The 24807-nt window shown below is 42.7% G+C and overlaps 2 protein-coding genes across 2 annotated transcripts in view; both read right to left on the reverse strand.

Moving 5' to 3' along the window:
* Positions 1-319: 319 nt before the first annotated feature.
* On the reverse strand, positions 320-18714 carry LOC311256294 (uncharacterized protein). The gene is made up of 6 exons (XM_084351192.1): positions 18335-18714; positions 14496-17679; positions 11187-11386; positions 6800-6912; positions 4633-4747; positions 320-3502 (listed from the first exon to the last, which is right to left on the reverse strand). Exons 2-6 carry the CDS (start codon positions 17134-17136, stop codon positions 3371-3373), a joined length of 3201 nt encoding a protein of 1066 aa, XP_084207318.1. The 5' UTR covers positions 17137-17679; positions 18335-18714; the 3' UTR covers positions 320-3370.
* Positions 18715-21742: 3028 nt separating this feature from the next.
* Positions 21743-24807, reverse strand: part of prx (periaxin) — a 50917-nt gene continuing 47852 nt past the window's right edge. Inside the window, exon 9 of the mRNA XM_084351188.1 lies at positions 21743-24528. Coding sequence (XP_084207314.1) covers positions 24242-24528 — 287 coding nt within the window. The 3' untranslated portion in view covers positions 21743-24241. The remainder of the gene's footprint in view (positions 24529-24807) is intronic.

Below are 24807 nucleotides of genomic sequence, written 5' to 3' on the forward strand. Positions count from 1 at the left end.
CGGTGGAGTGGAAGTAACAGAAAATGGAAATATTCATACCTCAAAGTACCTCAAAGTACAGACGTGCATTGAACTTGGCTACATACCATCACTGCTTATTCAAAAATGTGGTTCCAAATATTGGTCATCACTCAAAAAAAAAATCATATTCCCTTCTTGCCACTTTATAGAAACATAATCAGATTTAAATCAACAAGTTATGTGCATATGTGCTGATTTTCACCCTCTTTAGTGCTTCCCAGGTTGTAATGTGGCAACAGTACGAGCGTTTTATAAAACGAACATGTCACATACTTCTGAACGTCACGAGGAAGCTGTCGGCCATCACACAGTATCGTTTTATTACATCAGTTAACAAGGCGACAACTCGTTCTCCCTCATTTGAACAGATCAGAAAATATGTTTCTTTTTCAGGAATTTTGCACATATGGGACACACACACACACACACACACACACACACACACACACACACACATACACACATACACACATACACACACACACACACACACACACACACACACACACACACACACACGATTCTTTCTGAACATCATCACAAATGATCGAGTTGACGAGTGGACTATACAGGGAAATAAACTTTCCGGGGTGACGCTATGTAATATTATGTGTAAATCAAAGATGTACAGTGCATCGTTGACATGGTCAGAATGTGAACAATATTCTCGTAAAAACATTGTTTTGATTGGCAGCTAGATTCAAGTTTTGCCCGTGAAGTGGACTCAACTGTGAGTGTACTGAAAGAGGAGAGAGGCAGCCGGGGAGCCAGACAGAAAGGCAAAGACAGAAAAGAGAAGAACATCGTGTGCCAGATGTTTGTGAGTCCACTTCAGAGTGTGTCTGAGAAACAGGAGGCGACGTTTCCTCCTGAATGTGTCTGCTCTGCTTCTGTAACCTCGTAAACATTGGCACTTTCATTGGTGTTCCTGTTGGCACTAACTGGAAGACAAACTTGTTTCTCTGAGGAACCAAAACAATTTGAAGACTCATTCCTGTCCGTCATTGGCTTTTTTTCTGTCGCAAATACACAATGAAAGCACATGCATCATTTTGCAAAATGTAAATTAAAAATGTAAGACTCATTCTGCAGGTAAAAATAACACTTGACCTCCAGTGTGATCACATGATTTTCTCTTACTTCTATCATTCAAAAACAAGACTGAGCTTTGACTTTTGCAAGAATCCAGCTGACGTTGGGATCTGTAGAGATTTGTCGGCGTCCACGCAGCGTTTTACACCGCAGGTTTCTGCTGTAGGGGAGAAAACTGACAGATGACACGTCATGTTTGAATAAAGATTCCCAGCAGTTACAAGTTCGAGCCACCAAAAAGGATCATAATGTCATTGCCTGTTTTTTTTTCCTAGCAAAACAAAAACAGCATTTCTGAGCGGCTGGCTAAAGATTTACAGTGACATTCATATCAGGTGGATGTAACTTTAAATAGATTTTCTGAAAGCTTTAATTGTCAGATTTGGCAATAAAGAAACAGTTCACCGATAATCTACTCCCGCTCATGTGAAGTCAGGTGAAGTTGTGTAGTCCACAAAATGTTCTGGTTGTTTTCTAACACCACAAACATTAAATCTGTCCCGTGATACTCACTGTAACATTTATATGATCAGTTTCATATCTGTTATATGATCCTAGACTTTCTCTGTTCTGAAAGATGTTGGATTGTCAAGAAAATGTTGTTTTTTTTAAACAGATATGAGATTCTTATCCAACAAAAGCATCAAGAATTAAGTTCTTGTGAATTTCTCCTGGCAGCTCTGATGGCGTCTTTGGTGTTGACTTTATCTCCTCAATCTCCCTGTGCTCCAGAAGTATTCCCTGCTCTCTTTGTCCAGTGACAAAGACCCCACCGAGGACAAAGCCTTCTCCAAAAATGTTTCCCATGAACCCGTTCCTGAAGGCCCTCAGGCCGTTCATCCACACTCCGACATGCAAATCAGAGCTGCAGCACTCTGCTAAACAACTGACAACAAACATAAAATGGCTCCATACGGCTTGTCCAGAATAATCCAAGTCTCTGGAAGCCAGAAAATCCTAAACTGATTTGAAAAGATGTTATTTACACCCAAACTCATGCACCCACGTTAGATGGGGGTGCCTGCTAACGTTTTTAGCTTAGCATCTACAGAAAACACTTTGGCATGAAGGAGGGACTTGGATTACACTGGACGAGCTGTATGGAGCCATTTTATGTTGTTGTTTTTTACATTGTTTTCTACTTTTTAAAACAAGTCACCAGCTAAGTGCTGCAATGCTGTTTTGCTGCGAAGCTCCACAAATGTTTTGTGGACTATGAAACTTCACCTGACTTTCCATCAGCATGGCGGGGGGAGGAGATAACGACTGAATATTCATTTTTGAGAGAACTGTTCTTTAAGTAATACAAAATTGCCGCATGCATGGCTCGTTCACAGTGACTTATTCTGTGGGAAATATAAATGACTATGCAGCTCAGTGCTAAATAACTGTTATTCTAAAGCGCAAATTTAATGTCAATTGTCATCTTGAACTGTTGGAGTCCTTCGCTCTCACATCAGCTCTACTGTCAGAGCTGCTGTAGAAGGAGAAAACCATCTTATTGGTTAACTTAGAGGACAAATATTGAAGTTGTGGAGCAAAGAAAATATTTTGGATAAGAATATTCGCAAGAAGCAAAAGATAGGAAGAGGGGAGTGGGTAAAAAGTGAGGTCTGCTAGTTACAGCAGCCGAGCTGACTGCATGTTCACGTGGCCATTGGTGCCTATTTCAATACAGATAAGCTAGCAAGCATGCTGACCTTCCAAAATCATGAATGAAAGCAGAAATCATGTGATATACATGTTTTTATGTGTCTGAGTTAGTTCCTTGCAAGTCAGTGTTTTTGTTCGTCTCAACCCAGTAAGACAGTTTCTGCCAAAACAGCAGCTGTGACACAGAATGATTTCTATTTAGGTACAATGTAAATCCTCTCAGCCAATAAAATAACAGGAACAACATGATGATGAATAACTTGTAACTGCAGGTCATCGCGCTCCAAACACTCTTTGACAACCTGCTGTAATCAGGGTTCGAGAAGGAGAATGAAGATGGGAGGATGTTGGTGGGAACACGGTGGCATATGTGTAATGGAAACACTCCACCAGTTTACATCGACAGCAGTGAAGTGAACTGAAGTGAGTCGCTCCGTTTTCATCCAGGTCACGTCTTCTCACTGGCTCAGGCTTAAATAAGCAGGGAGTGTGCAAAGAGTCAGAGGGTCAGTCAGTGTTTGACGAGCAGATAGTCGACATGTTGTGAATCCAGAGTCTCTAAAACCTGGCGAATCACAGTCCAACCAGAGCTGAGGCCGCACACTTACTCCATGATGTTTCTGTTGTAGTCATACGACAGCCGTCGCTTAGCGGCAGCGTTCTGAGCGTGCTGATTGGCCGAGGGGAGGCCGGGGGAGAGGCGGCGATTGACTGTCCGGGGAGCTGGTCTGCTTTCCTGCAGAGATAAGAACACAGTGATGCAGATGTGACATCAGAGCCGGCGGTTTCCTCCACAAGTGCTGAAGTGAGAAGTTTATTCATCAATTTATTGGTGGACAGAAAACGCACCTGGAAGATTTTTGTGCTTTAAACAAAAACTATTTAGAGATGCCCCCTCAGGGCTGAGGCCATTCTTAATTAATTCTGACAACTGATTACATAATGTAATCAATTAATAAAATTATAATCCACAGATTAATTATGTCCGTCTGCCTCAAGCTGTGTGTGTCTCTCTCCTCTCTCTTTACCCTCTTTGTTTCTCATTATTTTCCTCCTCGTCTGTTTTGTGTGTGTGAGTGTGTGTGTGTGTGTGTTTTAAAGCACTTACTTCGAACTAAATTTACTGTATTTACTAACACTGCTACAAAGGAGATGTTATCAGCGGTTTATCACACGTACATGAAGATTAAGATGTTGATATTATCTCACAAATGAAACCTTTTATATGGAAACTGTCGAGCTCTAGTGGCCTCTATTCTTACAATATTCTATGTTTAACACATAAAACATGAAATAAAGTAATTAAGTTGAGAGAAGACAAGATTAACAGATAACACAATGAGTAAAGGAGCCTTTCTCACAGCGTGGTATTACCTGCTCTGCTTCCCTTCAGCAGTAGACCACACATTTACATACCGTGCAGGTGCTGTGTATTTTCCCAGAATGCTTTGGTTCAACTGTGCGACCGGCCCGCCCGCTCCGTTCATTTATCTACGACTGTGAAGTGTGAGGAGTGTTTTGCATGTAACGGCGTCACTTAATTTGACTGAAGCTGCAGCTCTCGGGGCCGTCAGTCAAACAGAACTATCAGTTCATTTTACACGCTGTTAAGGCTCCGCTGACGCATTTCATTTAACGACGCTGAAGCCTCACAAATTGAAAGTGAACACTGAGCGCTCTGTGCTTATTCCCCTGCACGAAGTTATGTGTAGAAAGCATGAGAGTGTAGAGAGAGAGCGTTTACTGTAACATTCGACTGACACCTCAACCTGATGTGGACCAAGTGATCGAGACGGACTTTGTTTTTTCTAAAAACTGCTGCACTGTGAATGTTTGTCAGTGTGAATGTTGACAGTCTGTACTCACAGTGTGCGGCTGCTCCAGGTGTAAAGTCTTCAGCAGGAGGTCACGAGACACGCCGTTAGCTCTCTTGTATCTCTGGCAAATCATTTTGTTCAAGTCGTGGAAACTGTCCAACAGGCTGCCGGGTCAAACACGGACAACACACACGAGAAGCAATGATTCAACAGCGTCACGGTGTCAGATTAGTTTGTTTTAAATGATTAAATTCAGTATTAAATGTGAAATGTGTGTAAAACAACACTTTCTCTTTTGAATCTATATCAACTTTAAGTTAACTTCCTCAACTTTTGCGTAAAGAGGTCAACGTGTTTTAAAGTTGGAGAGCTGAAGCTCAACTGTGCAGGACAAAAATAAACATTTCACTTTATATTTTAACTTTATTTTCTGTACCAACTCTTCAGTGGAGCTTAAGAATCAGATAAACCCCCACAACACATCCTCCATGTTCTGAGGGATGTCCTTAGATGATTTATGCATGACTTGATGGTGTAAATTCTGTCTGAGAACTGTTTATTAATTATTTTGTTTATGAATAATGAATAATGGAAACTGGCTGCTCCAGTACACAAATGTCTCATCAAACACGCTACGGCTTGACATGTACAGCTGCCCTGAAGTGTAAATTGGTAAACGGCAAATAACGAAGCACAAAAACAAATCGAAATCAATTTAAAAAAAGGGAAAACGTGCCAAAAATAAAATCAGAACTCACAAAGACAGTAACCTCTACCGGAAAATGTTGGTACCTGCTATCTACAAGTGTCGTCGCTGATTGGACGGACTCACTGTCCATCGTTTTAACAGGAAGTAAAGGCGCCATAGGCACAAACACATCTGTAAAAACAACTACTTGGATAGATCGAGACACATAACGTACGTGGTTAACTTACTGAAAACATCATGAATCATATCATATCGATCGCTCCTGGTAGACGTTGCTGCTGTTGTGGTTTCTGCTCTGTCGTCCCTATTTGTTGTCATGTTTTCTCTTTTGTTAATTTGATTCGCACTTTCTTGTTTCTTGTTATTTGCCATTGTGATTTGATATCAGGGCCACCACAGGCCTGTGATGATGAATACTAAACAGTTTTCAGAACGGTCTTCCTCCAGCTTGCAGTTCACCACATTAACCACTCGGTGGCCACATTTTCAAAAACCTGGTGTATCTCCCCACACAGCACCACACAACCAGCTTACATCCAAGATGGGATTTATAATGAAACATCAACGCATGTATTTGTTCTTCCCATAAACTCCACGTCACAACTCTGGCTTGGATGAAAGCACAGAAAGCCGTAACACTGTACGTAAACATGCGGAAATGTTCTCCAAGACACTGAAAACTCACAAAAGTGGATACAGTGGGTAAAGTAATAAACTATACATACATACTGTGTGTAAACCTCTGTTTAGTGGCACATGTTGCATATTGATGATTCAGCTGGCTCCATTCAAACTTGATTATTTCATCCAATTACACCACAAACAAATCAATTTGGTAGTTTATCTAAAAGTCAGATACCTGGAAGATTTGAATCAGCATCTGTTATGTTCAAAAACAAATTATTACCTTTACAAGAAAGAAAGGATCAGGATTGATTGAAAAAGAGTAGGGACAATAAGCATCAGCCGACACCTTTTCTGTCTGTAAAATAACATTTTCCATCATCCCAAATTCTCACTGTATCATTATTTTCTGACCAAAATACATTTTAGTTTCAATTTGAGTTTATTCCTGTTGTAGAAAATGTTAATTCTCGTGATGAAAAATGTGTCTTCCCACTTGAATATAACCAGAAGTCTGAGTGGATTTATGAGGGAATTTTCCCTTAATAAAGATAAAATATCCCACAATAGAAGACAAATGTTTCTTCTCTTGTTTATCATTAGACTTCAGGTTAACTTGCTCTACTGTTGCTGCTTTTAAGTCGTAGTCAAGATAAGATTTGCAGTAGAAATGAGCTTGAGACAGAAGAGAATCCTCCGTGTCATCCTCCTACAGCTGATTACAAGCCTGTCACGTGAGATTATCCTGCAGGATCTCATATATCCTGTTACAAATCAGAGGAATGTGTCAACAAGGCCAGTAAATGCTGCAGCAGATCAATTCATATACAGTAAATCACAAAGATTTGGGTGTGTTAATGCACACACAGTGGGCTCAGCTCACCCCTGGTCCTGGCTGGCTTTGCCCCTGAGGAGCTGGGTCAGTGTGGGAACAGCATCGAGGTCACTGGAGGACGAAGCAGGCAGCGAGGGGAAGGCTTCGGCAAAGACAGCCGCCTACAGGAGACACAAAGACACCTCGTCTGTCAGTATAGTTTCTGATGGAAAGTAAAAAGAAATGCAACAGAAAAAACATGACATGGTCCCATACAGCTCATCAGACGTAATCCAAGATTTCAGGGTGTCCACACGTCTTTTCAAATCAATTTGGGCTCTCTAGGCTTCAGGACGCTTGGATTAATGAGCTGTATGGAGCCATTTTATGTTTGATTTGTTGTTTATGTTTTTTTAAACAAGTCTCCAGCTGCTTCAGCTGTTTAGCAGAATGCTGCAACACTGTTTTGCTGTGGACTATGAAACATCACTTTCCACCGGCGCAGGGGGAGGAGATAACGACTGAGTGAACTGTCCCTTGGAGCCTGAAACATGCCACCCACAGACATGATGCATCCGTGATCCAGATAGATTCATCCCAAACCTCTTCAGCTCATCACATCTGAAGTTAATACTTGATTTTTAAAAAAAAACGTCTCTGCGTGGCACCATTAGCATATGAAACAACTCATTTGAAAACCAGTTTTCTCCCGACACTCTCCTCCACTGCAGCTCTGGGCAGAGCTCATTTTTCATCTGCATCTTTCCACTGCGGTGAACGTCCACCGGGAGACTCTGCTCTCACTGCCGGCTGCTTTTTAAAAGAAAAAAAAAGCTCTGAGAGCGTCGACCGGTCTAATGCGAGTTACAAAATACTGACTAATTTTAAGTCTAAAAACTTAGTCACCCAACCCCCGGGGTTATGTCGGGATGGGCTGCGTTTCCATGGTAACAGGAAACTGGAAGAAAAAGGTCATGGAAGATCATGTTTTTAAAAAAAAAAACCCATTTGGATCAAGGTGTTGATTCATGCGTCTAAGAGTTTAAGAGCTGCGACGATAAGTCGATTGATTGATTAGCTGATTGAAAGAAAATTAATCACCCACTATTTTGAAAACCTGGTAATTGTTTCAGTCATTTTTCATGCAAACATCTGTCAGAAGATCTGATTGATCATCTTGACTCTGGGAGACTGTAATGAGCATGTCACAGTTTTCCAGAGATTTTATAGACTAAATGATAAATCAACTAATCAACTAATCGTAAAAATATTCAGGAGATTTCTTGATAATGAAAATAATCATTATTGGGGCTTAAGTTCTTCAGCATCTGAAGAACTTAAGCCCCATTCAGACAGGATCAATATAACAGTATGAGGTGTGTGATAAAATATTGTCCCTCCTCTTTCATAATAAAAGTCAGGAGCATTTTAGCCACTGGCTGATTACAGGAGCTGCTTCTGTAACAGACAGTGATATGTGAGTGTCATCACTGCGAGGCTCTGTATTAATTTAACATTATTTTATGGTCATTATTTATCTGTAATCCTTATTTCCATACCATTACAAGCCTGAGGCGCAGCACTTCAAGCTGTTTTCAGCTCCACTTTAGCCAGATGAATGTAAAATCAATGTAAGAGCATCAAAACTAACTAAAAGAGTTTTTCTCAGATCTGATGGTTGTAGTTGGTCCTCTAGTGGACTTTGTTAGCCAATTTTATCATGAAGCTCTTAGGATGCTGTAATTTATTGTCTGCTCTACCTTTTTCATTTTCCCCTACACAGATGTGGTGATAATAATGGTCCAGAATGATGTGAAATTAAATTACATTACAGTTTTTCTCCTCTATGCCAGTAAACTGAATATCTTTGGGTTGTGGACAAAACAAGACATTTGAGAATGTCATCTTGGGCTTTGGGAAACACTGATCAACATTTTTCACCATTTTCTGATGTTTTATAGACCAACTGATCGATTAATCGAGAACATAATTTACAGATTATTTGACAATGAAAATAATCTTAAATTGCAGCCCAACTCTTCACTTAGTGTGCTGATGAAGCTGATGAAACTCAGCTTCATATATAAAAAGTGAGATACACTGCAGTTTCACAGACATATGAGCTCCATATAGATTATAATCCCTGAGCAATAAAGGTGATATTAATGTCACCCCACCTCCCATCAGAAGGGGCCTGCACACATCCATCTAAAGTCTTACTGAGAGTGACAGTCAATATATTTGCACAAACAGCCACACGAGCTCAGGACAATTCATGTTTTAGCAGAATTGATTTTCACCGGCAGGAGGGCTTTTGCTTTCTGTGGCTTTGTTTCATTCTGATCAAAAGAAGGGGCTTCAACTGGACGCACGCATGAAATGATGCACCAACTGACTGAAATAATGCATAACCAGTTTATATTGGACACATCTAGGATAAAATATAGTGGTCTGGATTCATAAACATCTCATGTACTGTAGGTTTATCGTTGTTATTGATTTACTTTAGAGCCTCAGGGGACCTTCAGCCAGTCTGTCAACACATTCAGGCCTCAGCTGGATGTTAAGTGAGGACAGGAAAGTGTTTTCACAGCTCAAATTATGAAATCATGAAATCTAGCTCAAATACCTCTCAGTGGATGTCTTTATTCAAATATTCTTACAGTCATTTGAGGTTCGTGCTGACCTGCTGTGAAAGAAAACATCCTACATTTGTAGGTCATCATTTCACTTTTAAAGTCGTTTTTCTGCTCGGATGAGACCGTATTAGAAACACTGGAACGGCACCACCGCTGTGACTGAGATGCACCTGTTTTATTGAAGCAATATTTCACTTTGGAGCACGTTTCACTTTCAATCTGCCTCCAACATTAGCGGCCCGGGGGATCTGCCGCTACCACCGGCACTTTGGGATCGTCGATTTCCTGTCAGATTCTCAGCATCAGTAATTGCAAACAATTTGGTCAGACTCATACTTTAAAAAATACAGTCCAGACTCATACTGAGCCCGAGGGCTGAACAGAAGGCCAGCTAAAGCCCAAAAGTATGATGTGCTTGCTACCAATTTTAAAATAATGTCTGAACCAAAGAGTATCTTCCCAAAATTGAACAAGTGAGAGAATTTAGACAGAAAAGTTACTTTTAAACAGTCATTGGTGACGTCTGGAGCGATTTTGTAGTTTGAGAGTTCTTCTTCGACTTCACAATTTTGGACCCAACTTCACGATAGCTACAGCAGTTTTTAAAACAACGATAGTAAACGTCAGATTTAAAAGAACAAGGGCTTCTCCAACATTTCTACAGGAATCCACCACAGAGATGCACATTCTCACAGTGATGGTGGTGCCAACAGACCACGAAGCAACGCAGCCAGATCAACAAACTAGCGCGTTCATGAGCTATCATCATGCTGTCGGCTCGTATCTGTCTTTGGAAATCTAACACACCTGTTCTGGAGGAATTAAAAGTAATTTTGGGAGCTAAAAGTTGAGCTAAAACACTTAATGAGTTTTAAGACTCTCACATAGTAGACAAAAGTAAGTGACATGGAAATCTGTGGATTAGTAGACTGATGGCACAGTTTATCTTTTTTCTGAGCTGATTTTACAAAACAAAGTCTGAAGACTGTTTCTGAAAACAATCTGTCTGAGTGAAGTGAGCTAATGTAGGCGCCAGGTTTTGAGAAGGAATCAGAATAAATGGAACAACATCAGTTTATCTTTTTATCAGACGGGACTGTTGCGCACTCGTGGGCTTTCTGTTCTAGGATACCAAACCGGACCAACATGGTGGCCTGTTTGAAAACGGTTTTGTGTATTGCAATAAAAGTTCTCTGAAATGTGTTCGTGCCAAACAGCTGCAGAATGTGTCTTCATTTGAACTAAACAACGGTTAGTTTTTATAGTTTTCAGGAGTTTCCAGATGTGAAAAGTCATGCTGGACGCCATTAATTTGCATAAAGTATCCTAGTTCTCGACTTTATGCAAATAGGGGTGGGCAATGGGACGCACCGTCTCTCGAAACGCAACGCAGCGCTACCAAAATGCATCGCCCAGCTGCTCACACAGCGAATGAAACTACTGAACGGCTAAAAGAGTAAAACTGGTGTGGTAACAGACATTCGCTGCAGCTGTATTGCAGTATAAAAACTATTAATATCTTCTGCTGCACCAATTTGATCTTTTTTGTGACACCAACAAGGTTTTGTAGTGCAACGCTGAACTGGTGGAGAACTCGCTTCATCTGTACACTCAATCTACTATATGATCCATAGGGGACTAATCACACAAATGACTCTTTGAATACACTCTACACCACATGTTGATGATACAACAGCTGCACTCAGGCATTCACAGCCAGTAATTTCCAACACACTGACACAGTAATGATGATCCGGTCAGATAATCTGTCAGACAGAAAGAAGATCTGAAGGCTGAGCACAGAAGAACAACTGTACCATGTTCTGATTGGTCAGCAGTCGGCCTCTGCTCTCCTCCACAGCGCTGGTCGGCCACCACTGTCCCACGACGTCCCGACGTTCATCCGACAAATCCTGAGGAAAGGCTGTCCAGCTGTCGTCTGATTGGTGGAACGAGCTGTCCGTCCAGCCTGGTGTCCAGTGGGTCGACTCCCCGGTGATGGCGTGGTTTCCAAGTGCTGTTTGCAGACACACACACACAGTTAATAGTACAGTGTCTGCTGTAGATGTCCCTGTTAGTGTTGTGGTGTGTGTTGTGAGTAGCTGTCACGTTTCCAGCAGCTCTGACCTCAATCAGATGACCTCATGGACGACCGACTCAACCAACACTGCACTGAAGGAATTAGCTGGTTTTGAAAATATACCAATATACCAGAAAAAGTCGATATACCACCCGGCCCTAGTACTGGATATGTATCCACCCAAACCCTGACATTTGGTGAATATTTGTGTCTGATTGTGTTGTGTGCTGCCTGCTGTTGCTGAAGAGTTACCTGCTGTACCAGGAGTCTCCGTGTTTGTGTGTTTGACTTAGTCTCACTGCGACGTCTCGCTGCGAGGAAACATGTCAGTGAATATTTGTCTCTCTTTGATGCCTGCTGCCTGAACGCCTTCATACATTACCTTCTATTACTCAGACGTTGCATGATGTGTCTATCAGATACTTCAGTCTTCATTGTGTGTGTGTGTGTTTGTGTGACTTTCATCCGTTTGCCCCATAACCTGAGGCTAAAAGGGGCTTAGAGTCCCAGGCCCTGTTTGCCTCCTCCACCCTCCCTTAACCCAGCTCTGAATGATTAATACTTTGTAGCGAAAGATCGGTTAGGAATTCAGGTCAGGACAGACTGGAGTCTCATTTCACTGAAGGGCCAAGTGGTTTTTATCAGGGCGAGAAACAACTCTCCATGTTTATCGCAAGATTAAAAGTGTTATCAGTCAACCGGAGAGAGCTCCTGACTGGAGAGCGTCCAGCACCTTACTCAGAGACAAAACTATTCATGAATCATACCTGTAGTTTAACATGTTTCAGGCAGTTTACTGCAGATCACATATATTTCACGTCATAGCTCAACATTTTTTAGTGAATCTTTCCAGTTTTCAGGCGACTATTGGCTTCTCTACATTTTTCTATTATTGCTTGACCGCATTTTTGATCGCAGAAAATATCAAGTCTGCATGACGTTACATTTGTGTTAGTGCGTCAACCTGTGTTTAAACTACATGCCTGATATCTGCAGTAGACATGTCTGCCTTCTCTCCTATATAATAAAACCTAGCTGGCGCTCTGCTTGTGGTGCTCAAAGTGCCAAAAATAAATAAAAAACCCAGAAATCATGACCCCAATTACTCAATCCACGGGCCTTGTTTTTAGTTTCATGTAGGAACTTTTTATGTAGGAACTATATTTTAGCTGACTAACACCACAGCTCAGCCAAGGAGGACACCATTAATGTTTACATCCTGAGCTTTGACCAGAGGCACATTTCCTGTTGCACAATGATACGGTTTGAGGACGTAGTTCAGTAGAAAGAAAACAGCTCCTACATGAAACTGCTCACAACAAGGTCTATGGATTTTCTTGAGTAATGAGTCATGATCTCTGGAGAGAGACATTGCCGACGAGTTTTTCAAAGGTACTTTTTGGTGAGTTGAAAACCGTAAGCTGAGTGCCATGTAATGACATTATGTTGGAGAGAAGGCAGACATCTCTACAGCCGATATCTCCAAACCTCAGCAACTCACATCACAACAATCTAGATGGATAAACAGCACCACAGGTCTGAGGAAAAATGTGTTTTTTCTTTTATTTAGGGGAGAACTGTCTCCTTAAGGTGTGCAGATGTGTACACTGAAAAATGACCTCAGAAACAGTCCCTATGAGATCTGTGGATTACCCAGAGTGAGGGGAATATTTCCAAACCTCAGTAAATTCAACCGCAATGATCTGCATGGCCACTAAAAGTGCCAAAAATACACTTTACTAGTGTAAGTTATACTATTCCAAAAACACTGGAATGGTCCTTTAACACATTTCAAATCACGCAAAGCATGTTCTTTCAATGGAGACCGCCCCTTTTACTAATTAACACTCCGATATGTTCAAATGATTGCAGAAATGTGTTCAGGTGGATAAATAGAGAAGAAATGAATCGTGGGTAAACCCCGGCTTAGCCTCGTTTGGCCCCTCGGTGTGAACTGGGCTTAGGTGATTAGCTAAAAGGAGCATAATGAGGGAACGTGAAGACTGATTAACACTGACTGTTAGAGGAAAACAAAAAGGAACAAAGACTCAAAGGTGCATGTGTGTCTGCCTCATGATTGTGTTATATAGTGTATTCTGAATGAGTCCACTTCTATTTAGTATTTTTGCTTTCGAGGAGTTTATACAGTCCTAAGATTTCAGGATTCAAAATGTAAAGAAAGCTGATTGTGAGTTTCAACCCCAGATCATCAAATACTGTCGCTTTGGGACGGCGTTAAGCCAAAAGTTTGTACCTTCAACTTTTTCCTAAAGAAAAGTATTTTTCGCAGTTGCTCGTCTTATGTACTCCTGATTTAACCGGGAGAGTTTCATGTGGATCCAAGAGGTGCTCCAACTGTGAGTCACATCGTGCTGTCAATGGGGAAAGTGAACAAGACTTTTACTTCCGGATCCAGCAGCGTCCGAAATAGCTCGTCCCACATGTAACCCTATACAGTTGTAAACTTCCTCAGGATGCTTAATCCATTATATAAAGTCTGCAGTATTGTTTGTCAGTGTTACATCACAATTGCGTAAAGCTTAAGATTGAGTCAAAAAGGCGACACTTGACTACCTAATATCTCACTGAATATCTTTGGGTTGAGGACAGAACAAGACTGTTAATTGCAGTCCTAACTTTCTGAAGAGTCTATGTGACTTGTAGCAAATGGGCTGAAACATGGAAAACTGCTGGTATGGCCCTTTAAAACAGAGTGTGTGGAGGTATATGCATTCCTGAAACGGTACAAAAGGTTACAAATGCACTAAGACGCTGCAACTCCCCAGAAACAACACACAAAGTGCTGATATTTTTATGTCGCTAAATCTGGATGTTTCTGACATCTTTAAAACACTCTGCTCTACTTCTGAAGCCTTTTAACGTCTCGTGCTTTGTTGACTTCAACCAAAAGATCCTCTGTCCTATTTTGCAAACGGAAAGACAGATTGACTAAAGCTCCCACAGGGGGGAGAGAAAGAGAAAGAGAAAGAGAAAGAGAAAGAAAGTAAGAAAGAAAGCAAGAAAGAAAAACAGCCATGAGACTCACCAACACTCTCTCTGCTCCCACAAGGCACTGAGGCAGACATGGTGGATCCCTCGCTCCAGGCCGGCTCTCCCTCCGCCTGCATGAATACTCCAAACTCATCTTCCTCCTCCTCCTCCTCCTCTTTCCTCCCTTCCTCAGTGGCCACGGTGGAGCCCCTCTCCTCCTCGCCCTGCTGCTCCAGCTCTCTCCCGTGCCTCCTCTTCCCTTCCTGGCCTCCTTCTCCAGCTCCCACCGTCACTCTGAGCCCTTCGACCTCCTCCTCCTCCTCTTCCTCCTCCTCCTCTGCCTCCAGACAGGGCAGGCCGGTTGCCATGGATCCCAGGGGGGGCAGAGAGGGGGCAGGATTAGCCAGGGAGAGCACAAGAGAGGTGGAGGGATCAGCACAGGCGACATTAGTGAAGTTAGCGCCGGTCTCTCCGTTTGCTTGGGTGATGCTGGTTTGTCCACAGGTGTCTCCAACCTCCAATCCATCTGCAGACTCCTGAAACCCCCAACTGTCTTTAAGTGCACAGTTTACTTCTTCATCATCATCCTCCTGTGTGGTATTTTCATTTATGTCCTCCACGGTGTTTTGTTTTTTGTCGTCATCACCTCTACCATCGCCATCGTCCAGTTCGTCGTAGGTGCTCTCCCTCCTCCAAGAAGCTTCACCCCCTTCCTCGGGATTAACTCTCTGCTCTGTATTCTCCTCCTGTGACTCCTCTTCTCTACTTTCCCACACCAGCCAGGCTCCTCGCTCTGCTCCGTTAAGCTCAGTCGTACTATGGTTGCAACAGTTTCCTGTTATAATTCCCTCATCTTTCTCAAAGATGGAGGGATCGCCATGTCTAAGAGGTGAAGCATCTCTCGCCTCTAGCTGGCCACCGTTTTTCACATTTTCAAAGACAAACAGAGGTTTTCTGTCTTCGTTCACAGTGTCGTCCTCGTCAGCCACGCAGGTCGGCTCTTGTTGCTTAAATCCGTTAACATCCAGTTCCTCTTTGCCCATGATCTTGCAGTCTGATGCCCCTTGTTGACACCCCTCAAGGTGATCTTCTTTGCTGTCCTCTTGCTCTCTCAAAACACCACAACTCTCGTGGTCAGCAGTGCAGGTGCTGCCCTCTGCAGGAGTGGAGGGCTCAGGAGAGATTGCGGTGCTGACGGAGGTCGGGCAGGTAGAGGCGGAGACGTCCTCGTAACAGTTGGATACAACTGAGAACTCATCAGGAGTCTGACTGACGCTCCCCTCCTCCTCTTCAACATCCACCCGCTCCAATCCTTTGTCGGTGTCTTGATGCTCCCCCACATGATCAGAAAATCCATTTACAGTCGCTTCTATTTCTTCAAATGGATTTCCTCTTGGGTTTCTGTCACCAAAATCTCTGCTATGTCTTGATGTATCCAGCTCAGAAAGGCTGCAGTTTGTATCCTCCTCTTTCTCTGAACAGTCGTCCTTGCTGTGGGAGGTTTGCGTCCTCAGCTCAGTGCTCTCGACTTCGACATCACGGCCGCTGTGGGATTCTGCGTGAAAGTGGTTTGATTCTGGGTCAGGGTTTGGTAGAGGCAAAACAGAGTTAGAGGACTCCAACTCTAAACTGCAGAGGCCTCCCTTCTCCTCCTCCTCCACCTCCTCCTCCTCCTCGTTCTTTTGCCTCTCCTTCCTCATCCCCCTCACCTCACAGTTCGGCCTGTTTTGGACTCTTGGACTTTCACCTGCCTCGTGTTCATCCTGGCTTCCCCTCCTCAATGCTCTCCTGCCACACTGAGTACAGGTTTTGGGAGAAGCATTGTGGGAGCATCTGGGACTTCTGAGTGCCCCCTCTTTCTCCTGCCTGGCTCTCCTGATGTCCTGCTGTGGGCTGGGGAACTGTTTACTGTCCAGGCCTCCTTTGTCTCGCTCTTCCTGCCTTTCTTCCAGAGTGATTTCTCCAGCAGGATCCTCCCTGCTGCTCTGCTGCCTCTCTCTGCTCAAGCCTGTTTTCTCCCGGCCTGCTGCGTTGCAGGACTTCCTCCATCTCCGGCCAGATCGCACTCTAACCCGGTTTGCTCCGGTCTGTGCTGGAGGAGCTGGCCCATGATCCCTCCTCCCTGCTGGGGTGTCTCTGCTTCCTCCTCCCCCTCCTCCTGTCTTCCCTCTCAGCCATCCTCCGACCACACTGGAGGCTGCACCAGAACCTGGCTTGGCTGTCGAGTACAAACAGCTCCCTTTCTCAGTCCGGAGGAAGAGGCATTGAGTTTGCGTCTTTCCGCTGCCCTCTGAGGTCTTCAGAGTGGCGACCGTTACTAAAGCTCCGATCCCAGCCTGCCCAGCGTCCAGCCCCAAAGGAAGCCCGTACCCCATCCGACCCCACTCCCCGCTCAGGTACACATCTGCAGGCCTCGGGCAGGAAGTCAACCCTCCACGGCCTGCAGGAGGAGCTGTTGGAGCTTGTCCACCTCCTAGAAGACCACCGGCCTTCCGGCGGTTCTTGGAGCACAGGGCCCAGGCTCGGAGGCCCCGGATCAGCGGCAGGTCACCCAGACCCAGTTCCAGTCGGCTGGGGAAGGGCAGCGAGGCCCTGGAGCACTTCTGGAGCATCTCCCGGGTGGAGCCTGACACGTTCAGACAGGGGTAGTTGTTGTTGTTGTTCTGCTGGAGCATGGTGCTTGTTGTTGGCCTCATTTATGTTTGATCTGTTTGTCCTCGATTACGCTTTATCAAAATGCAGCCTGTCAGGTGAGAGGGAGCGGCGGCGCTATCAAGAGTCTACTCTTGATTCAGAGCGTGACAGCTCAAAGGTAAAAATATCATAGTTAGGAAAAAATACACTACGCATTCTGAAATAGATGCAATCGTACTAATTCTGTCCGACAAATGAGAAAATATTCACTTGACCCTGCAAGAGAGAGCTGACTCTCCTGCTAATCTCGTTTTAACAGTTCATCCTGACGACGTCTGAGGTTTTTGAACAAAAAAAAAAAAAACAAGAAGCAGAATCCGTTGTGTTCCTGACGGTGAGCTGGAGTTGTGCTTCTGTTGCTTCTTTATCCCTCCGTAACTTTTGAGAGTATCCTGAAGAAGAAAACAGACGTCCAGGTCAGACGTGCAGCCGTCAGAGCCGGTGATAGAGAAGATATTGAGAAGTTTGTTTTCTTCTGCTCGTCTTCAGAGCTTCACCGCCCTCCCTGTTGGCACTGAGGACTGACTCAGCTGTCACAAAACAACCTGCAACGAGGAAATTAAAGACTCGTCAATACCAAAGCAGACGTATCAGTAAATTGTTTCATATGATATGCCAGGAAGAATTACAAGCCATGATTTTATTTTCTGATTATTAAGAAAGCAGATTAAAGGCAGATGAAAAGAGAAATGTTTCATTTCACACAGATGAAAGTGATTTTGTGTCTTCGGTCGGGCTCGCTGGATTACAGCTCTCCTGTTTGAGGGGGTGTGAGTCTGTCAAAGGTCATACATTTGAATCCAAGTGGCTCCTTTTCATACCACTCCTACACAGACGGGCCTTATTTTTATATAAAATCCAGCATTCACACCATGTCCACCCTGCTGCCAATTAGATTTGTTGTTGCATCAGCCGTACACAACCACCAAATGAGAAAGAAAAGAAAGATAATGAGAGACAGGTGGACACAAATCCATAAATTCACTCCTCGTGTCAACAGGATTTACCCAAAGTGACTCAATAAAGCGCCACATAAGCGGTGAAAATAGGCTTTGGGCAGGCATATCACAGCCAGCCTGCTCATATCAGCAGGCTGTGTGTGATGGAGATGAACCACCAAACCACACACTGTACCAGCAAAACCAGTATCCCCAGCCTCCATGTCCTGGATGGGAGAGGAAAGGTTTGATGGTTTCTCACCTCACTCGCTGCCTCGGTGTCTCCAGTCCAGGCTGTGGATGAAGTGTCCTTCACTGAGCGTCTCTCTGCTTCCTGCTTGTTTACAGGAGAAGCCTATTCAACCCTCCTCGGGCTCTGGAGCATCCTTCTCTGGGATCAGCGCCACCACATCCCTCCACTCGGCCTGCACCACCGGAGCTTCAGCGCTACAGATCCGTCAAACACGCGTCCAGGTCTGTCCCATCGTGTGAATCAGAGCCGAGCATCACACGCAATCTGTCCTCGGTGTCTCTCCACTCGCTCGGCCATTGCGCATCATCTCATCCACCGCGGCTCGGCATCGTGCGTCGCCGCATCTTACCGCAGTAGCCTCGGGTGCGCTCAGCGAGCAGGATGACGGAGAGCTAATTTGACTTGCAGCCCACTCACACGTAGGAGGAGCGATCCGTGCCACACGGCGGCAGGAGGAGGCGAGGACAGCGGAAGTGTATGCGGGGTTTTTCATGCCACATTGGGAGAGAGATTAAAAAAAAAACCAACAAAACTTAATATTACATCTGCTGCACATATAAAAAGGTTTTTGATCCATCTGACTTTACATGCTTTACATGACACTACATGCTCCCAGAGGCCTCATATCAAATCAATTTGATTTATATAGCCCAAAATCACAAGCACATTGCCTCAGTGGGCTTTACAGTCTGTGCAGCAACGACATCTTCTGTTTGACCCTCGATTCGAGTGAGGAAAAACTTGCTATATCGAGGGAAAAAAACGAGAAGAAGTAGAAAGAAAAAGGATGGAGGAAACCTCAGGAAGAGCCTCAGAGGAGGGATCCCTCCCCCAGGACGGACAGACGTGCAATGGATGTCACGTGTACAGAACACAAAGTGGTTTCATGAATGTAATGTACGTTTAAAGAGTTTTCTTAATGTGTTTATGGAAAGAGAGAGTTGATTTATTGGTAACATTTTAAAGAAACAGCTTAATTAATTGGCAAAGTCTTTGTCTGTCATTAGTACCAGCAAACAGCCAGCAGGTGTCAGTGTCAGTGATGCAGACAGCAGACAGTCTCAGGGATGTCTCATGGATTAATAGAGAGCTGAAGTCACGCCCGGTCCGATTTCCTCACAGGACCTTATTTCAGGGAAACTTCATATGGTAGTGAACAGAGAGAGACAAATACGTTTCTGATCCTGTTTGAATTGTGCCGTCAATCACACATATGATGTTCGTCAATTAAAAAGCTAATGATCCAAGTCAATAATGTGGCTGTTTGTCATTAAGATGGTGAAATATCATCTAGTTTCATGTGACCGCTCAGTGAACTACATCGTCTTGCTCAACGTACCTCACCAATGCCAACATGGCCGCCAACTTGGAGCAGAAGAGGAACTAAAACAGAAGATAATCACAACACATCTGTCATCATAGGGGAGCAGCTCAACAGCGTTTAAGTTGTGGGTTTAGGTGACCGCTCAACGAGACAGCGTCACTAATGCGACTGTTGGCTGCCTAGTCTTTATAATTACCTATTTTCACAGTCTTCACTCGATTAATGACAAACTGACACTTTCTCTTTTCTCGACGATCAAGGCTGGCTTGTGTTTTCATTTCTAAAGGGGAAAGTGACCTTTGACCTTTTTATCAGCCAAATAACAGGACAACATGAGATCAGGAAATGTACTTCAGTCATTGAGATAACAACACTCATGTCCTGTATGACAGTACTAAAGTTTGTAAGTGCTGCTGTTGATTGTGACGCTAGAGAGTCTGGATCCGGTCCAAACCTTCCTGTTACAACAGATCACTGCAGACAAAATGTATACCGTAGACTTATCTGCTGCTATATAATACATCATAGATATCCATGCTGCAAAGTGCTGCTCACAGAAGATACGGGTAGCAGCGAGGCTGTCGCTGCCGCTGCCGGTGTGATAGTGATGTGTTGAGACAACACCCTCCTGGTGTTTTTTCTACAGTCTGAGTTATTAAGCATTATACAATGTCACATCACATGATACTGTGTGATTCAATCATCTGACAACAGTAAAAGTGAATCTGGTGACGCTGCAGTCTCACCTCCCTCCGCTCTGTGGCACTGTTCACTCCTCATACAGCAGTAATCTTCCCTCACACACACTCACCCTTGTAGCCTACGTCGCACAGCATCATCACAGCAGCAGATAAGTAGATTGAGAACACACACACACACACACACACACACACACACAATGGGAAGACGTCATGCACTGGTGTTCATAGTTTATCACCTTCTCCTCCAAAGTCCCTCCTCTCCGGGACTCTTTCAGTAAGACTCATCCATGTGCTTTTTTTTGTGTGTGTGTCTCTAATCCACAGCAGAAAACAGTTTTCCTCTCTTTCATTTTTCTTGGTGACTGATTCAGATCTAATTCAAAGGTGAGAATAATGCGTTCCTGAAAATACTTCTGCGGTGCTGTGCCTCTACAGTTAATACCTTCAGTGCTGCTTCTTAATCAGGTGAAGAAGGTGATGTAACGGAGGATGTTCCTGCAGTGTTGTACAGGTGAGGATCATCAGTCCTCGTGCACATCCATGAGCCTCTGTCAACTAGAACACAGACCACACCTGGATTTTATAAAGTGGGATGTTAAAGCTGCACTGAACATGGGAATAACAACATTTTCTATCTCTCTGCCTTTTTTAACATCACCACTAGGGGGCACCAACATCACAAATTGTTAGTGTACTTATGGAAGTTGGGCATTGGCCTCAATATTGGCTTATATCTACATTACATATGTTAACATTTCTTCTTGCTATCTCATCATTTTTACCTTCCGAGTCAATTTTGAGTTAGTAAATCAAATTTAAAAGATTGCAAGTGCTAATTATGAGGTAGTTGTAAGTTAAAACCCTAAATTATTTGTAGAACTGCCCTACCTGATTAGTTATGTCGAGATATTAGAGCTTGTTTTCTTGTGTTAACCGGTTAATTTATCGTGTTGTCATAGGAAAACAGATTCATTCATTTAAAAAGATTCATAATATCACACCATGTCACACACTACTCTGTGGGTTTTGAGAGTTTCAGAGCAAAGCATATTAATTTATTATGGAAGTTGTTGTAAGAGTGTTATCCTTGGTGTTTTGATATGAGGGTAAGTGGCTGACGTACAGATTAAATCAGATGTGTTACTGTCCAGTACGCTTTAGCTGAAGGAATTCTCATTCGCATAGGGACACTGGAAAAACACATTGGTGGGTTTTTAAATGATATAATAACGTCCAGTATGTATATAAATACGCTAGATTGAAGTACAGTTGAATGTGTTGGTCAACAAAAGGTGCTTATTGATCTAAGAGATGAATAAATTCACAACTTTTATAACCAATTAAGCTGTTTTGAAAGGTCAAGACATCAGGAAACTGATTCAGACATTTTTGTGGGAATATCATTTTATTGATGTAACATCGTAAATAACCAACATCCTCTGCAATGCAGCTTTGACAAAACACTTGGCACTGAAACCCTTATAATCTAAAATAAGTTTGAGGACTTGATTAAACCAGAAAGGTAAAAATCTCTGTACACATAGATACTACTCAGTGTGTGTTACCTTGACATGTCACTACTCTCACCCCAGCCCTGAAAAACGGGCTGTTGTGTTAAAAGTTAATGAAATATGTGGGATTTGTCAGGATTTCTTCATGCATTTTATCACACAATTTCATTCCATCTACCAGCCAAGTAAAGTAAACTAAGTAAAGTAAAAAGTCTTCATTCTTAAATGCTTTTCATCCACTTGAAAAAATAGCTCATCATATGGTTGTATCCCATGAGACTGTTATCTAAATGGCTATGAGAAGTTTATAAAATCAGTAGTTTTTCAAAAAGTTTTCATTTATTGCCAGAAAGCAGCTGTTTGTTTCTCAAATGGTTGGCACTGCATTTGGGAATGAAACTTAAATGTCTCAGTGAAGAGACAAGAAAATAAATATTTAAAAGACAGCACAACTTTTTTTTTCCCTCCATTCAATTCAATGCAATTTATACTTTAAAGCAACATTATGTAAAAATAACAGCTTGTAATAGGGTGAATGGTTTCTCTGTCGCAGCCACTCTGCTCCTCTATTGACGCTTTTCCACCAAAATAAGCGGGTCTACACATCAAGAGGCCCCAGACAAGAGTCTCAGGCTGGCTTTAAGATCCTGGTGATAGCTTCTCTAAATAAATCTGACTTGCTAATTATACGTCTTGTGTTGTTGCACTTGCTTGATGTTTGGCTGCGTTAGCAAAGCTGTCAACATGCTAGTTTTTGATAAGTCACGTTGGCCCTTTATTTTACTTCTGCATGGCAAAAAAATGCCTGAGCATGCATGTTTACTTCAAGACATACTGTAAGTCTTTAAGACTTAACATTGTCATGACATGCCGAGTTTTGTTTGTAGTTAGCACGTAACGTGACATCACAGCTGGCAAATTGTTACAGAAACCTGGGGTTTGTATTTACAACAGTTGTGTTGTAAATACTGTGTGTTGTGTTGAGCACTCAGAAACTGTGGGGGGACATCAAATTGCATAAAATATGTATTACTACATAATGTTGCTTTAAATGGAGGATACATTCTTTTTAAAATAAGGAGTAAAGGCACTTAAAATGGTTTTAATAATCTGTCAATCATTTTATCATCCAAAGTTATTCTGTATATAGAAATATTCATATGATAAACAGAAGAATATCAGATTATTAAAGACTTTTACTCCTCTTGTTGATCTCTTCTGCCTTTAAAGGACATATTTTGTCACGTGATGGCTTTTGTACAAGATCAAGGCTCGCCACTCTTAGCCAGGCTGTCATTGTAGCAGCCTTATAGTAACATCATTTTAGAGAGCTGTTTTTTTGTGTGACCTTGCACTGATTTTGTTAAAACACTCAACAGCACCCCTAAATCCCCTAATTTCCTCCCAGATCAATGTTGATGTTTTGAAACTCAACACAGGTCACAGCTGAGTTTCAAAAAATCAGCATCAGTCCTGCAGTGGATCTTGACGCTAAATATACAGTGGTGTCTGGCGGTATACAGTAAAAACATGAATATAAAATACTTTAGCAGCAGGGTGACCTAAGTGTTTGAGAGCAACCTGGAAGCAGAAGGTCACAGGTTTGATCCCCACAGCAGAAAAATAGTCCAGAGTGTCCTGCCCACTCACTGACCATCTCTGGGTAACAGCACCAGCTAAATGCTTAAAATATAAAACTATGGCAGAAAATGAGAATAGCCTATAATCTCAAAAAGCTCACACTTTTCTGTCAAGACAAACAAAATAGGTTATCAGGTCAAAAAATATAATTTCTCCTCCTGACTTTCGTGAATATGAAAATAATTACATTTCGTATTGAAGGGATACTGCTTCAAAAAAGCAATTATATCGTTGTATTTACATAAATATTACTCTGGCCTGTGCTGAAGTGGTTCAAAAAGAATTATTTTGAACTCATCTTAAAATCATGGTCAAATCCATGATGCTGGTGTGAGTAAATTATTAATTCCAGCCCGTTTTAAACACACAAACAACAATAAATAATTAAGCAATCCGACATGTTTACATTCAGAGAGAAACCTTTAAAACCAAACAAAATATGATAAATAAGTAGGACTAAACTAACAAAACTCAAAAAATAACAGAAAATAGTCACATTTAAAATGAAAAAAGGAAGCATATATTACTCTGTTCGCTGTAATAATGACAATAATGCTGATTGATGAAATGTCAATGCGTTTCATCACATTCATACCTCACCTATTAAAATATAAAATAAAGACTTTTACTTAATCGAGGTTCGCCACGTTGCAGGCTGAGCTTACAAGAACACTGCAACCTCACCAAAGAAAAAAAAAAAACAAAGTTAAAAGACATTTAAGATATCATTACAGCATCCTCAGTACTTGAAGTCCGTCAGCTGGTGAGTCGTTGTCGTGGTTGCCGAAGATTCACCTGTTCGCGTTTCAGTAGTCACCATTTGCCGGGTGATTTTGGTGGTCTTGGTCACCATGGTGACAGTTCCCTCCTCGGTGGAGGAGACTTGGTGCGCTTCGGACAATTCCTGGGTGGCGTAGTCGAGCCCTGAGGTGTGGAGGCAGAACGACCCCGAGACGTCGACCTCACCTCCAACCTCCCCCTTCCGCTGGGCCTGAGGAGAGCCCTCTGGGGTTATCTGGAGGAAGCCTGGGGGAGGAGGAAAGAAAGGAAACAAGAAGAGGCAGGAAAAGGAAGAAGAGGAGGATGGGTAAAGATTTTAAGAATGAAAAGAATCTTAGTCTTATGTAGCAGAGACAAAACAGGAGATATATTAATAATTTATAGAGTAAAAACAAAGAAAACAAAACACATCAAAAGGTGACAGCAATGATAAATTATGTATTATGTAGTACATATTGTAATCCTACTTGAATATGGTGAAATTGTTGAAATATTGTTGTTAATTTTGGATCATATGTGCAATTA

The sequence above is a fragment of the Pagrus pagrus genome (assembly GCF_965226575.1).
Source record: "Pagrus pagrus genome assembly, chromosome: 4".
In the NCBI taxonomy this organism is placed as follows: domain Eukaryota; kingdom Metazoa; phylum Chordata; class Actinopteri; order Spariformes; family Sparidae; genus Pagrus; species Pagrus pagrus.